Consider the following 14767-nt stretch of genomic DNA (forward strand, 5'->3'; position numbering starts at 1 on the left):
CTGCATCTCATTTACATAGCTTTTCTATAGAGAATACTAAAGTATATTTTCAGTATATGTGTGCAAAATCAGCTATTTTAAATTATAAAATAAAGGTAAATGAGCAATTTGTTAATGATTTGATACACTTCAGCAGGTAAAACATATCAATGGGAACATATTAAAGCAGAAGAAAATGTACAATACAATGTCCCTTTAATGACTGCACACTGTCCAATAAGCAGATCTCATACTGTTTTATTAGTAAACAGCAACTCCCCTTACCAGCATGAAAACTAAAAAGAAAATGTATGCTTACCTGATAAATTTATTTATTTCCAGATACGGTGAGTCCACGGATTCATCAATTACTGTTGGGATTACTGTTGGGAATATCACTCCTGGCCAGCAGGAGGAGACAAAGAGCACAACAGTCAAACTATTAAAGTGAAGGTAAACTTTGATGAATGAAAGCACGTTTTTTAAAAATACTATTAAAAACAGGGGCACTTTCATTCATCAAAGTTTACAAAGCAACCATTTTGATTAAAAACTTACCTTTTTTCTTTTCCCTGCCAGAGCAGCTTCCCCCACCTGGATTTCCTCTCTTCACACGTCGGCAATGACTAATCCGGCTTCCTCCAATCACGGCTTTCCCCCCAGGGTAGTCATTGACTGAGGCCATGCTGTGATTGGAGGAAGCCGGATTAGTCATTGATGACGTGTGAAGAGAGGATTTCCAGGAGGGGGAAGCTGCTCTGGCTGTGCAAAGAAGAGAGGTAAGTTTTTAATCAAAACGGCTGCTTTGTAAACTTTGATGAATGAAAGTGCCCCTGTTTTTAATAGTATTTTTAAAAAAACAGGCTTTCATTCATCAAAGTTTACCTTCACTTTAAGTACCACTTCCCCTCCCACAACCCTCTGTCAGTCGACTTAAAGTTAATGTCAATTTTGATGCTAAAGTGCCCGTTTTTTTAAAAATTTGATTAAAAACAGGGGCACTTTAATTCATCAAAATTTACATTTCACTCCTGTTGAGAAAAAAAAATCTTACCTTTTAATCTTCACAGCAGTTCCAGCTTCCTCCACCCATCGCAAAGCCTCTTCCTGGGTCTAAAATGAGGAATCCGGCTTCCTCCAATCACGGCGTTGAATCAGACACTGATTCCCCCGGGGGGGATGCCGTGATTGGAGGATGACCTATCCATCATTTCTGACGTCAGAAATGGCTTGCAACGACCGGAGGAAGCTGGAGCTGCTGTCAAGATTAAAAGGTAAGTTTTTTTTCTCAACAGGAGTAAAATGTAAATTTTGATGAATTAAAGTGCCCCTGTTTTTAATCGAATTTTTAAAAAACCGGGCACTTTAGCATCAAAATTGACATTCACTTTAAGGAAATGGAGAAAAAAGAAGTAACACAAGGTGTAGAGGTGCCTGAGATTTAGTCAAAAACAAGTGTCTTGAAATAAAGGTGGGGCCGTGGACTCGTATCCGGAAATAAATACATTTATCAGGTAAGCATAAATTTTCTTTTCTTTCCTAAGATACAGTGAGTCCACGGATTCATCAATTACTGTTGGGAATGAATACCCAAGCTAGAGGACACAGATGAATAGGGAGGGACAAGACAGGCAGACCGAAACAGAAGGCACCGCTTGAATAACCTTACTCCCAAAAGAAAAAATCCTCAGCCGAAGCAAAAATATAAAATTTGGACAAAGTATGCAAGGAAGACGAAGTTGCCGCCTTGCAAATCTGTTCCACAGAAGCTTCATTTTTGAAAGCCCAAGAGTAATGAGGCAAAACTCTCTAAGGAGACTGCAACCCTGCAGTCTGAAAAGCAAATGAATAAACTTCTCAACCAGAGAAAAGAGAAGTAGCAGTAGTTTTCTGGTACATAGAAAACAAACAAAAACAGAAGAAAAAAATATTAAGCACGCACAACATCCAAATTGTGCACACACATTCCTCAAGAGTTAAGAAAGAGGACAGAGAGGGAACAACCAATTCCCAAACAATATTTCCACTTAGGATAAAAAAACGCCTTATCTGTAAGATAAAGCGAATTACACCGCAAAGCCGAGAGTACCTAAACTCTCCGAGCAGAAGATAAGGAGAAAAAAAAAACTTCCAAGATAAACAATTTTTAAAATCTATGGAATGCTATGGCTCAAATTGAGCCTGCTGCAAAACCTTAAAACAAGGTTAAAACTCAGAGGAACAACAGACTAAAACACAGGCTTCATACTAACCAGGGTCTGACAAAAAGATTACACGTCTGCTACAGCCGCCAGACACTTGTGTAGAAAAAGAGAACGCAGAAATCTGAAACTTCAGAGAACTGACTGACCAACCATCCTCCAGTCCTTCCCAGAGAAAGGACAAAACCACTAGGAATCCTGACCTTACTTCCAAGAGTAGTTCTGGGATTCACACCAATCAGGGAATTTACGTCATACCTTATGGGAAAAGACACCAGTAACAGGCTTGCAAGCCTGAATCATGGTCTCAAAGACAGATACAGAAAATCTATGCTTAGACAAAACTAAGCATTCAAACTCCAAGCAGAAAGTTTAAAAAAACAAAAACAAAAGTTGGATGAAAGAATGAACCCTGAATTAGAAAGTCCTTCCGCAAGAACCACCACCAAGGTGGCAGAATTACATATCCGCTAGGTCTGTATACCAGATCCTGTGACTATGCAGGAACTATAAAAATACCGATGCTCGGGGGCCAGAGCCAACTCGGAAACAGAATGGACGCACATTTGTAGAGCTCCTGATAACTCTTCTCTTTTTATATTCATAATTGCCATCCAGCTGCCTGAATAACGCTATAAAAGCGAGACTGAACTCTACTGAGACTACCCAGTCTATTGATGTCACCTATACTTCAAGCTACTGGGACAGTGGAGCTGCACACTTTGATCGTGGCCTGGCTGGTATAGAAGCTATTGTGCAGCGGCCATCTTGCCTCTATTACCCTCGTGGCACATTGTAGCCCGGGCAGTTACAGCTCATCCGTGGATTGTTAGCACTCTGGCAAAACTACTCTTAGCCATGGAGGATCTTTGTAACACTGTCCATATTGTGTTTGTGGAGCTAAAAAGAGAAATTTTCCAGATATTTGACAACTATACTCACCCTCTGCCTCCTGCTAATGAGCAACAAGTGAAGTCGGAAAGGGTACTCGATTATAGTACCGAAAGGTATGAGATACAGAGCCGACAGACAATGCAGCAATCTGTCTCACCATTAGCAGAGGATACATCCGTGGCGCAAAAGGTGTTAGGCGGGGAGCGAGGGTCACGGAGAGCTACTATGTTTTTACCTCCATCAGATGAAAATTCCGGTGCTGGATGTGCAGCGTCCATGAGGCTGGGGAGACACCGAGCTGGTATTGGTGATGAAAGTCGGCAGAAGAGAGAGAGATAAAGATTTGGATAGTGACCTGCTTGTAGAGACTGGTTCGGCCCTGATGTGCTGGTCATGCTTAGTGGTCGTGTCCGGGAGATTGACCGGCTATGCGGCTTGGTAGTGGATCGAAGGCGCTATACCTATGCATGTAAACGTCAAGCCCTTGAGAAAGTTGTTTGGACTATACTGACTGTTGGGATAGGATAAGGGCCATAACTGATGGACTGTATGTATGGCTGGGTTCTTCACCAGATGATATTGCTTAGTCTCCTATAGTTTTAAAATATGCTTTCCCTACTAATGTAAGTTATTAATATCCCCTTAGAATACATATATATTATTAGGCTCAGTCTCACATATAAGAATTTGTATGCTGCCTCACATGTTTTTTGTTTGTTTACGTAAGAACTGCTAGAGTGTTATTCATCTGCAGTTTAGTTCTTTTATTTAGCAATACACACTTATACTAGTTCTATATATTTGCTGTACCTCATTTGCTGATTCCCCCCGGAACAAATTTAGAAGCCAAGTGCTGCTTATGGATATGTTTGTGGAGCTGGAGTTGCTTAATTGAGATATTTGATATGTTATTCATCAGACATGCTATGAGATTGATGCTCATACCTCTACACACCTATACTTATAGAAGTAGCTACCCCTCCTACTATATAAGAGGTTAAGGTAGATGTTGTCTGCGGCCGGGGCAACATAACATATAATTCAGGAGGAAGGGGGCTTACTAGATTTCTTTTATGATTCAGGGAGCTAGATCACTGAAAAAAGCTGGCAATAACTTTTGTGCTAATTTCGTATCTTTTTCAAAGTTAAGTAAAGTTAGAGCATAGTCTGAGCTGAACATGAATAAGTGCTCCTTGCTCAGCCACCCTGTTTAGTTTAGTTTCAATGCAATAGTTATATCGAATATTAACAAATTGTAGGCATAGTTTATCATAGTCTTATGGGGTAACCCACCACCTTATCTTAGTATTATGCGTTAGACAGGGCATGACAGAACATTGTAGACAGGCACTTTTAAATATTTGAACACCCCCTAGAAAGGGTAATTTAATCTTTTACACGTCACGTGTGATATATCTCAGGACTATATATTTAGGATATAAATGGGGAACATATAAAGCTACGAGTGTCTGCTGTGGAGTCCATACCCTCACGCTTTCATTTGACCAACCATAACCTATAAGTAGTTTGGCTCCGTATTTCCCCCCCTAAGGGTTTTTCCCTTAGTCTGTTTACTAATGTAAACTAAGGAACGTAGATTCCATAGCACTTTCCCATTCTTTATTATACATTTGATCCAATACAGCAGCCCATATCATTTCCCCCCCTATTAAAGAAAAAAATGAGGATGATATAGGTTGTAAGCGCCAGTAAGATATGATTTTGGTCTAGATTTAGGGGTTGTAGACTAAGATATATTACATAATATTACCATCGATATGTTTGAAAATATACATTTTTTAAATGGATTCTAGGGGACATTACATTTTATATAAGTCCTAAACGATTTGTACTGGCGTATAAGAAATGTTTTGAAAGTAACTTGCTTATATTGTACTATTTACTGAGATGTTTATTTTGAATTTCCTCAATAAAAAAATAAAAAAAATACAGATGCTCACTCCCATTTGATACGAGCATTGACCCGTGGAAGGAGAACAAACTGAGGAACAGAGATCTCAGACGGAAATCCCCAGGAACCGCCAGGGTATTTAGCAGAGAAGCCTGCTGATTTCTTGACCTTTAACTTAACTTGGAAGCTTGGCATACTGCCAATTCCAACTCCAGCAGCCCCCATTTAAGGGATAACCTGGAGAACACCTCCAGGAGAAGCGCCTACTCCCCTAGACGAAAAATCTGACTGCTCAAAAAGTCTGCTCCAGGTATTCACTCCTGAAATGTGAATAGTGGAAAAACAATTAATGTGAGCGTCTGCCCACTAAACAATCCGCGCCAATCATGGCAAGTGAACTCCAGGTTCTTCCCAGGTGGTTAATGTAACTACTGAGATGAAATTGTTTAACTAGAGCCTGAAAAATCAAGTAAGACAACCGAGGCCAAGCCATCAGAGCATTGAAGATCGCTCTTAACTCCAAAATGGTTATGGGGAGAGCAGACTCCTCCCAGGTCCATAGTCATCAACCCAACAGACTAGCAACCGTGGTCACTATTACACAGGAAGGTCTCCGGAAGCATGTGCCCTGAGACAGAAGCTCTTGAGAAAACCAAAAAGATTCTGGAAAATCTGGACAATGATCCCCCTACCTCTCGCAAGTTAAGCGAGTGCTCTACCACTAATTCCCCTTACTGATCCATAGAGAAGAATCTCATGTTGACAGATCTAGATCTATCCTCCAACACAGAGCCACTATCTGAACATGCATAACAGCAGACTCTCAGATGGAATCGAGCAAAGGATGATGTCCAATGAAGCAGCCATCAGACCAATTACCTCCATACATTGATCCACTGAAGTGCCAAACAGTAGAGTGCCGAAAGAGGCAAGAGGAAGAATCCTCTATTTTCTGACCTCTGTCAAAAATATTTTCAGAGATAAGAAAACTAATATGGTCTCTAAGAAACTACACCTGTAGCTGGAACAAGGGAACTCATTTTCAGATTCACTTCCATCCGAGGGAATGAGGAAAGACAACAAAATCTCTAAAAGAGAGAGTTTGCTTATTGAAAACATAGCTCAATATAGCCCCCTCTGAGAGCCATTGCAATGCCAAAGGGAAGAGCCACAAACTCAAAGAGTTTGACAGAAAGGCAAAACTCAGGAACTTGAAAATACACGTCTCCCATGTCTAAGGTCACCATGAACTGACCCTCCTAGACTACTGGTTTCCATTTGAAGAACGGTACCCTGAGACAACTTGTTGAGACACTTAAGGTCTACTATAAGACAAAAAATTCCCTCTTTTTTCGGGAACAACAAACAGGAATGAATAAAATTTAGACCCTGTTCCCTTACAGGAACTGGAACTATTCACAGGGAAGAGAAGTCCCAAACGCACTACAAAAATGCCTCATAGTTATCTGACCTGCAGATAAAATTGAGAGGTGGAACCTGCCTCAGGGAGGGAAGGAATGACTACTATGTAGTAACCCTGAGGTACTATGTCCACAGCCTATCTGGGGCATCTCGTATCCATGTTTGAAGACAAACAGAGAGATTCAACCCCCCCCCTTAGACCAAACCAGTATTGGAGGAAACTCCTTTAGGTCTATACATCTTTCCTCATGGTAGAAAAGACCCTTTTCCACCCATAGAATCAGAAATAATCCTTTCAGATAAAGCCAAACAAGGTCTTACCCTTGTAAGGAAGCGTCAGAAGCTTGGCCTCAAAGGAAAAATCCACTGACCATGAAAATAGTCACAACACTCCGCGGCTAGCACAGCAAAGCCAGATATCTTAGCTCCCGGCTAAAAAAACTGCCTTAATTCTGAACTGGGTCTCCTCCAAAGGAATCCCTACCAAATTGGATTTAATCAATAAAATGCCGCAATTGACACAGTGGCAAAATAAACTTCCATGTAAGCTTAGTCCATAGATCCTGAAAAGAACAGCCATCCTCTCTAGGAATTGTAGTTTGCTTAGCCAGAGTAGAAATGCCCTACTACTTTAGGCACTGTGCGCCATAATCTTTAAAAGGAGACAGCGACAGGAAACATATTTTCAAATACAGGAGACGGAGAAACAGGAATCCCCGACTACTCCCATTTCTGTGAAAAATCTCCTAGCACGACCTGGAACAGGAATCCTAGTATTCATAAAGTTCACTAGATTCTTAGGGTTGACAACGACATACTTATCGGAGACGCCCCAAATTAGCCAAAACCTCTTTCCCATACATGAAGATGTTCAAGCTAAAATCTGAAGGATAGTCTTCAGTATCAGATGAAGGAATTTTACTGTCCGAATTTGATATATCACCCTCAGAATCTACTTGCAACTCCTCCGCATCAGACTTATGAGGGATAGCAACATATTTAGCAGAAATGGAGCAGAAACCTTACTATCTGAATATTTAAATGTCCTCTTGCTTTTTCCCTAAAGGAAAAGAAAGGCAGATAAAGCCGCAGATATTGAGAGAATACCTGAGCTACAGAATCTGCAGGCAAATACACTCCTCCGGGAGATTGAAAAAACTTCACCTCCTCCTTGCACCGAAGGCAAAGTGAATGACTGGGGGTTGTGGGAAGGGAAGTGATACTTAACAGTTTGACTGTGGTGCTCTTTGCCTCCTTCTGCTGGCCAGGAATGATATTCCCAACTGTAATTGATGAATCAGTACAGTAACATTTTACAAAGAACAACACCTGTAAAACATGTTTCAATCCATTCTTTTAGATGCAACAAAAAATGACTTTTGCGTCCCTTTAGATGAATGCAATACAGGTTCTGAGAGTTTTGCCATAGAGATACTTTTTAAATCAGTCTAAATGTTACCTAACTGATTGGTTATGGCATGTTTGCTCTGAAACTGAAGTCTGCAGTCTATCAAGTGGCACAATTTTATAGCCATTTCCACACAGTCTGTACTTCTCACATTTTATTTGCACCACAAACTATGTAGGCGTAAAACAAAAGTTTACATGTATATTTCCCTCAGTTAATACTATAATATGCTGTAACACCTCTTACCTGAATTCTATTATAGAACTGAACTATATCTACTAGATCTGAACCATATGAGCTAATATAGAACTCTTGAAAAAGGCTTGCAATAGCCGATACGCGTGGATACTACCTTATAGTCCAACCCAGAAGATTATTATATTTAAAGAAAGTTTAAATCAGCTCCCAGGACCGATATCACCATAACACCTGCCGTAATATACAGCATTTACGGAGGAACTTTGGTGTATGAACGAGAGGAGTGGTAAAAGAAACTGTCAGAGTCTTATTCAAAAAGTGTGCGCACCTACGGACATTCTGGACATCGTTGATTGGTCACTGGGAACCATGTGATCTAAACATCTAGTTTGGAAACAAAGTAACAGCTAAAAGACGCCGCAGCGAGAGAAGACGGAATACCAACACATATTGCCGAAGGATACATTTAAGGTGAAATGAACACAATTGCCTAAACATCGGCCCCATTATAACATTTATGATTACCAACATAATTGCTTCTTCATATTGAGAACTAACTAATGTCCTTACGATTGAGCTCATTTGGGCAATAGACTCAGATTTGGTCTTACACATCGAAGTTGGTGCTGCTATAAATGTCAGCATTCCATCAGATTGTTAAACTTTTGGTCAGAGACGGATATATTAGACGTAGTACAGATAATATCCTTTGCTAACATTTAGAGTGCTTATTTTTATTTATTATTTTTATATTTATATCCTCTTTGTATGATTGGTATATAGAATGAACTGTTATAGAATGAACTGTTAATAATGAATGTTTAGAATTTTTTAATTGTCGACACCGGTGTTATTATTCTTTTTAAAGATTGTGTTTTTTATCATCGTATCGAATTTAGTATTATTAAATCTCTTTACCTGCTATTATAAATACTTGTTATCCATTTATTGGCCAGTCTTTTGATTATCAGCTCAATATTTATAATACATCTCTAGCCTGATATCGGATCAGATAGGATTAGGTATTTGATTCAAAGGATTGTACATCACACTGATCATTTTGGATCAGTCTTTTTTTTTTATATATATATATATATATATATATATATATATATATATATATATATATATATATATATGATTGTCTTTTTTTTCTTCACTTATTCACATATAATTTATATATATATTTTTTTGGATTATTTATTATCATTTGTGGATTCATTTAAAATAAATTTTGGTATCACTAGTATTTTTGACTAAACACAATTAATTAATATTTGAAGGATAAGGAGATATAACGTTTTGGGAGGTAATCTCACTAATTAGTGCCCAATAGAGTTTTTATTTTATAATTTTTATTATATTTTTTATTATATTATTATACCACACTTATAGAGCAGTTATTTAATTTTCCATATTAATTTTTCACATCAAGTCATAATTTCATTTCTATAAATGAAATATTAGACTTACACTATATTAAGTTAATAATAGGGCACTTATTAATTTTAAATCCTATCCATCAATATAATTAATTATCCGGAACAGATTGCCTTAGGCGCCCCCAACCAACCCACCTCTACTAATATAGAACTCATTCACTCTCTCTACCATACTGAATACCAGGTACTGTACATAAAGCAATAAATATACTTACAGGGGTTTTTCAATGTTAGAAGAGTGTGTTCTAGTGCAGACAGATGTTCATTGACTCTTTCTGATACAATTGATTTCTTCCCATATTTTTTTCTTGGTGAAATACCCTAAAAAAATATTTGTAGGTCATTAAAAAAAGTAGAGAAATTAAAGGGATAGCCTAGTCAAATTAAACTTTTATTATTCAGATAGAGCATGCAATTTTAAGCAACTTTATAATTTACTACTATTATCAATTTTTCTTTGTTCTCTTGGTATATTTATTTGAATGTAAGCTTAGGAGTTGGCCCATTTTTGGTTAAGAACATGGGTAGTGCTTGCTGATTGGTGGCTACAATTAGACATTAATCAGAAAGTGCTACCCAGGATCTGAACCAAAAATGGGCCGTCTCCTAAGCTTACATAATTGCTTTTTCAAATAAAGATACCAAGAGAATTAAGAAAAATTGATAATAGGAGGTACTTAGAAAGTTGCTTAGAATTGCATGATCTATCTGAATCATGAAAGTTTCATTTTGACTAGACTATTTCTTTAAGTGCAAAGTTGTAATTAATGGAACTATGAATCTCAATATAATGGTTTACCACAAGGATAATCAAAGCAATTACTGCAGTGTGTTTATATTACTGTAGTGTAGTTATGTTTTTAACTTTTTAATTAAACCATTAACAACTTTGTTTATTAAAGGGACAGTCTACTTGATTTTTTTATTCTATAAAAAGTCAGATAACTCCTTTACTACCCATTCCTCAGCTTTGCATAACCAACTTTGTTTTATTAATATACTTTATATCCTCTAGGTTTTCCTGTTTTTAAGCCTCTGCAGGCTGCCCCTTAGCTCAGCTTTTTAAATATTGAACAAAAGCTAGATAATGCTAGCTCATGTGTGCCATATAGATAAAATTGTGCTCCTTCCTGTGGAGAATAATAGTAGTTAAGCAAGAACCTAGCACTGATTGACTAAAATGCAAGATTGTAAAAAGCACTGAGATAAGGGGGCAGTCTGCAGGGGCTTAGATAAAGGTTATCATAGAGGTAAAACGTTTATTAATATAACAGTGTTGGTTATGCAAAGCTGGGGAATTGGTAATAAAGGGATTATCTATCCCTTAAACAACAACAATTTTCCCTTTAACTTGCAAAACTAGCAAATTGTTCAAACTGTCATTTATGCTGTTTTAAACAAAACAAAACAGGTTGTCTAAAATGCAGAATTTAAAAAGTCCACAAATCTTGTGAAGAGCTGCTAGAAAATGACTTTTGGAAAGACTGAAATACCACTATTGATTTCTCCCCAAGCAATTTATAGGGGTATTACTGGGTTATAGATGCATTTAACAAGCTTGTGATAAATAGTTATCTCTTGGCTTTTAAACAGAAGACCCTGCAAAAAAACAAAACAAGCAGAGAGCCTCACCTTGGAAATCATTTAAACTTTAAGAGGCTTGAAGTGAGAAATATTCCAAAGTGAAACATTTTGCAGCTGAAGTTGAGTCATAACCAAATAATTAGCATTTTTATATAAAAGTAAATGGACCGCGAAGATCTAACATTGGTCAATATCAATATTATCCAACAAAAGGGACAGCAGAGATGAGGGGGTTAAACAGCATTATTCACCAGACTACTACAAGAACATCATATATGTTATAAATGGGGCCCATTCCCTAGCTTGTTGAAAGCGGATATTGTTCGTGCTTCTCAAGTATTTTCTAATATTAAATGTAAAAGAATCGGTGACTCTAAAATAATCTACTTTATCATATTTTTTTATTATTATTAAAGCTGGTGTTGAAGACTGCTACATAATCAAATTAATGCTCCAAATGTTTATTATTCATATTTTGCAAATACATTCCTAAACAGTTCCTACTCAGACCCCGAAACAATTTTGATAAGCAGAAGGGATTTTAAACAAGGTTTCATAATCACTCTTAGATAAGTCAAATACAGCTCCTGACACACAAATTTAATTACAAACTAAGGCAAAATACAAAGTTTAAGCTATGTGAATGCTAACACATCTATCAAGATGATATTTGTGTTTATCTCAGCACCCATATAGAACTCATAATTAAGTAATATCCAGTCTACTAGTCATACCGCCCATTGCTAGAATTATCACTAATCTTCTTGTCAAGTCCTGAGAATCATAATATCTAAAGGTTAATTGAGGGTTTTGCATCTCATGTAATGCTAATGACAATCCAGAAAAAAAGGGAATCAGCAGCACTCTTCCATTTAAAAAGAATGCTAAAATAAATAAATAATAGGAAAACAGATGCTAACAATGCACTCTTGAAAATGAACAAGACCTATATATTCAGCTCTTATAAGATAACATAATTTGCAGTAAGCAAGTGGAATTAATTTAAATTCTCTAAACTAAGGATATACTGTTATAAATGTTATATTATGCTACTTATTATCTACTAACAACCAAGATTAACAAAGCAAAATCAGCTTCAGAAATACACTAAGGAGCACCATGTACAAAGGGATGGACACACAAGGTTTCCAACCTGGGAACCTGTCCGTCTGTCTTTATACCAAGCGAGCAACCTGCATGTACTATTACACAATGATTGCCTTGTGCAACGCTGCCGCCTGCTCTAGAACAACAATAACCCCAAACCGAGCATTTGCTTAATAACTTGCGGTAAGCAAGGTCTCTCATGCACATGAGCAAGCTTGCCTCGCAAGAGCTCCAAAGCAGAATCCACTGCTTAGTACATGGAGCCCTAAATATGAACTGAAGATGACAATATTCACATGGGGTTCTGAAACGGAATGCAATCCTTCCACAATATTCAATCATATAGGGCTAAATTACATGTGGAGTACACCATACTTTTAATGGATATCAGAGGGAGTGCTATAAGTTCGCTCATTGCACTTGCATTACTAGTGGTGACTTAAATGTTGATGTTAAGCACAATCCAAAATACCGTTAGTAGAGCTAAACAGTTCCTGAAAGGGGCACAGTTTACCAGAGCATATATTTTACTCTCTCATACTCAACAGCTATACAATACTCTATGGAAAAAAGCACAGGTACTGTAATATAGTGAATGCCAGATCCCATGACGAGAAAAAGTCTGCAACTACGAGTGCACCCATTATGTCTAGAAAAAGGTCTACAAACGCACCAATTATGACCAACAACAAGCCTGTAAGTGCATCAATCATTTCTGGAAACAAGCCTGCAAGTGCACCTATCTTGTCTGGAAACAAGCCCATCTCACAATTGCACCTTTAATGCTTGAAAAAAAATTACAAGTACTATTACTGCATCTAAGATGCAAAGGAAAGCATTAGCTTGGAAGTAAAGTTTCAAGTGTTAAGATGGATGAACGAGAGCAAGCATCAAAATCATGTGGGGGCTTCTTTAAATACTCAAACGTCTACCATAAAAACCTGCAGAGAAGCTTCTGCAACCACAAGACTGAAGAAATAAAGGGGCTCCAAATTGTATGAATAGAGTATGGAAGAAGCCATTACCATATATACTGTATATATGCAGACACTTGGCGATAGGTGAGGATGAATTATCAAAAACATGGTGTAACTGGCTAACAAAACTTTTATTATAGAGCTAAATTTTCCGGAACACATCTACATTGCTACGCGGGGTCTTACTGTATTAAGATTAATAAAACACTGTAGGTACTGGGAGATAGGGAAATAATTATAGGGGAATTACAGCTCATTTTTAAAAATAAAATTAAACATATAGGGCGCGATCCGATATACGGCATAGTTTTCGGCGCAAGCGAGGGAACCCGCGCTGCCCGTAATTTCACCTCGCAACTCGACCTAATATACTGCTCCGTCAGATGCAAAACTGGCGTAAGTAGCAAAAACCGGTGATCAACTAAAATGTGCACAAATACACATTTTAGTCGTCGCAAGTACTTACGCTAGTATTTTGTTCACGTAAAGTCTCAATAAAGAGTAGTTTGATGCAAAATAGGCTACGAATCGTAAAAAAAATAACCGCAAGTTCTAAAAGATGCGCCCCGTAATTAGAAGGTGTTCTAAATGATAAGAAGGTGTTATGATCATATGAGCCATCCTAGGTTTTGCTTTCAACTAAGAATACCAAGAGAACAAAGCAAGTGTTCTAATTAAATATGAAAGTAGTTAGAAATAACATGCCCTATTTAAAAGGTTTTCTTTGGAGTTGACTGTCCCATTATATATTTTGGCATCAGTGCCAAGCTTTGTTAGCATTAGAATAAATTACACCAGTGGGTTCTAAAGAGATGAAGGTAATCCAATTTACATTAAATAAGCAAGTATATGTCCCCAATGTGATAAAGTACCTATAAGCTCAATCCATTTGACTATTTCAAATACACAAATAAACCTTAAAAAAGCAATATCATAGTATACTGTCCCTTTAACCTTGAGATGTTGCTTAAATGTATGTGTTTGTTAAGGCTTCCAGGGAGTTACGTTGGTTTTTTAGTCAGTGCAAGGGCTCCTGCGCCTGCAATTTGTGGCGAGATGAGAATGGAGTAGATTTTCTGAAATCTGCGCGCGTAAGTCCTTACGCTGTATATTGGATACCAAACTGCACGTGTTTTGTATGTCAGTCTAAGGGTAAAAATAATACGGGCGAAGGCAGAAATATACGCGCGTAACTTCTAAGTTACGCCGTATATAGGATACCAAACCCGAGCAGAATTTGGCGTCGCCGGCTTTTGCGGGCGACGATTTATATAGGATCGGGCCCATATTTGTTAATAGTTATGGTAGAATAGGCATATGTACACATATTTGTCCCACACCTAAAAAGTCTATTTTCAAGGCATGAACAGATATTTATATTTATTTCTTAAAACTTTAGCATTTTTTAAAAGCAATGATACCTTATCCTTTTCTCCAGCATCCATTGCTTTAACGGTATCATTGCCGACCGTTGATCTTGGCTCAGAAAACTGGAGAAGGCCTGTTGTGCTTTCTGTAATGTCAAGTAACTGTTTTCCAACTTCAACTATTGCAATTGCTAATTCATATTCATCCCATGAACGAAGTACCTATAAAAAAATGAATTGCTGCAGTTAGGAAAATTAAAAACGAAAAGTAAAACA

The 14767-nt window shown here is 37.6% G+C and overlaps 1 protein-coding gene across 1 annotated transcript in view; it reads right to left on the minus strand.

Annotated features, from left to right (window-relative positions):
* CFAP54 (cilia and flagella associated protein 54) overlaps window positions 1-14767 on the minus strand; it is a 901430-nt gene that overhangs the window by 509551 nt on the left and 377112 nt on the right. The window contains exons 28-29 of the mRNA XM_053719246.1: window positions 14519-14713; window positions 9672-9747 (exon numbers count right to left, since the gene is read on the minus strand). Of these exons, the coding sequence (XP_053575221.1) occupies window positions 9672-9747; window positions 14519-14713 (271 nt within the window). The remainder of the gene's footprint in view (window positions 1-9671; window positions 9748-14518; window positions 14714-14767) is intronic.

This window comes from Bombina bombina, chromosome 6, assembly GCF_027579735.1.
Source record: "Bombina bombina isolate aBomBom1 chromosome 6, aBomBom1.pri, whole genome shotgun sequence".
Lineage (NCBI taxonomy): Eukaryota > Metazoa > Chordata > Amphibia > Anura > Bombinatoridae > Bombina > Bombina bombina.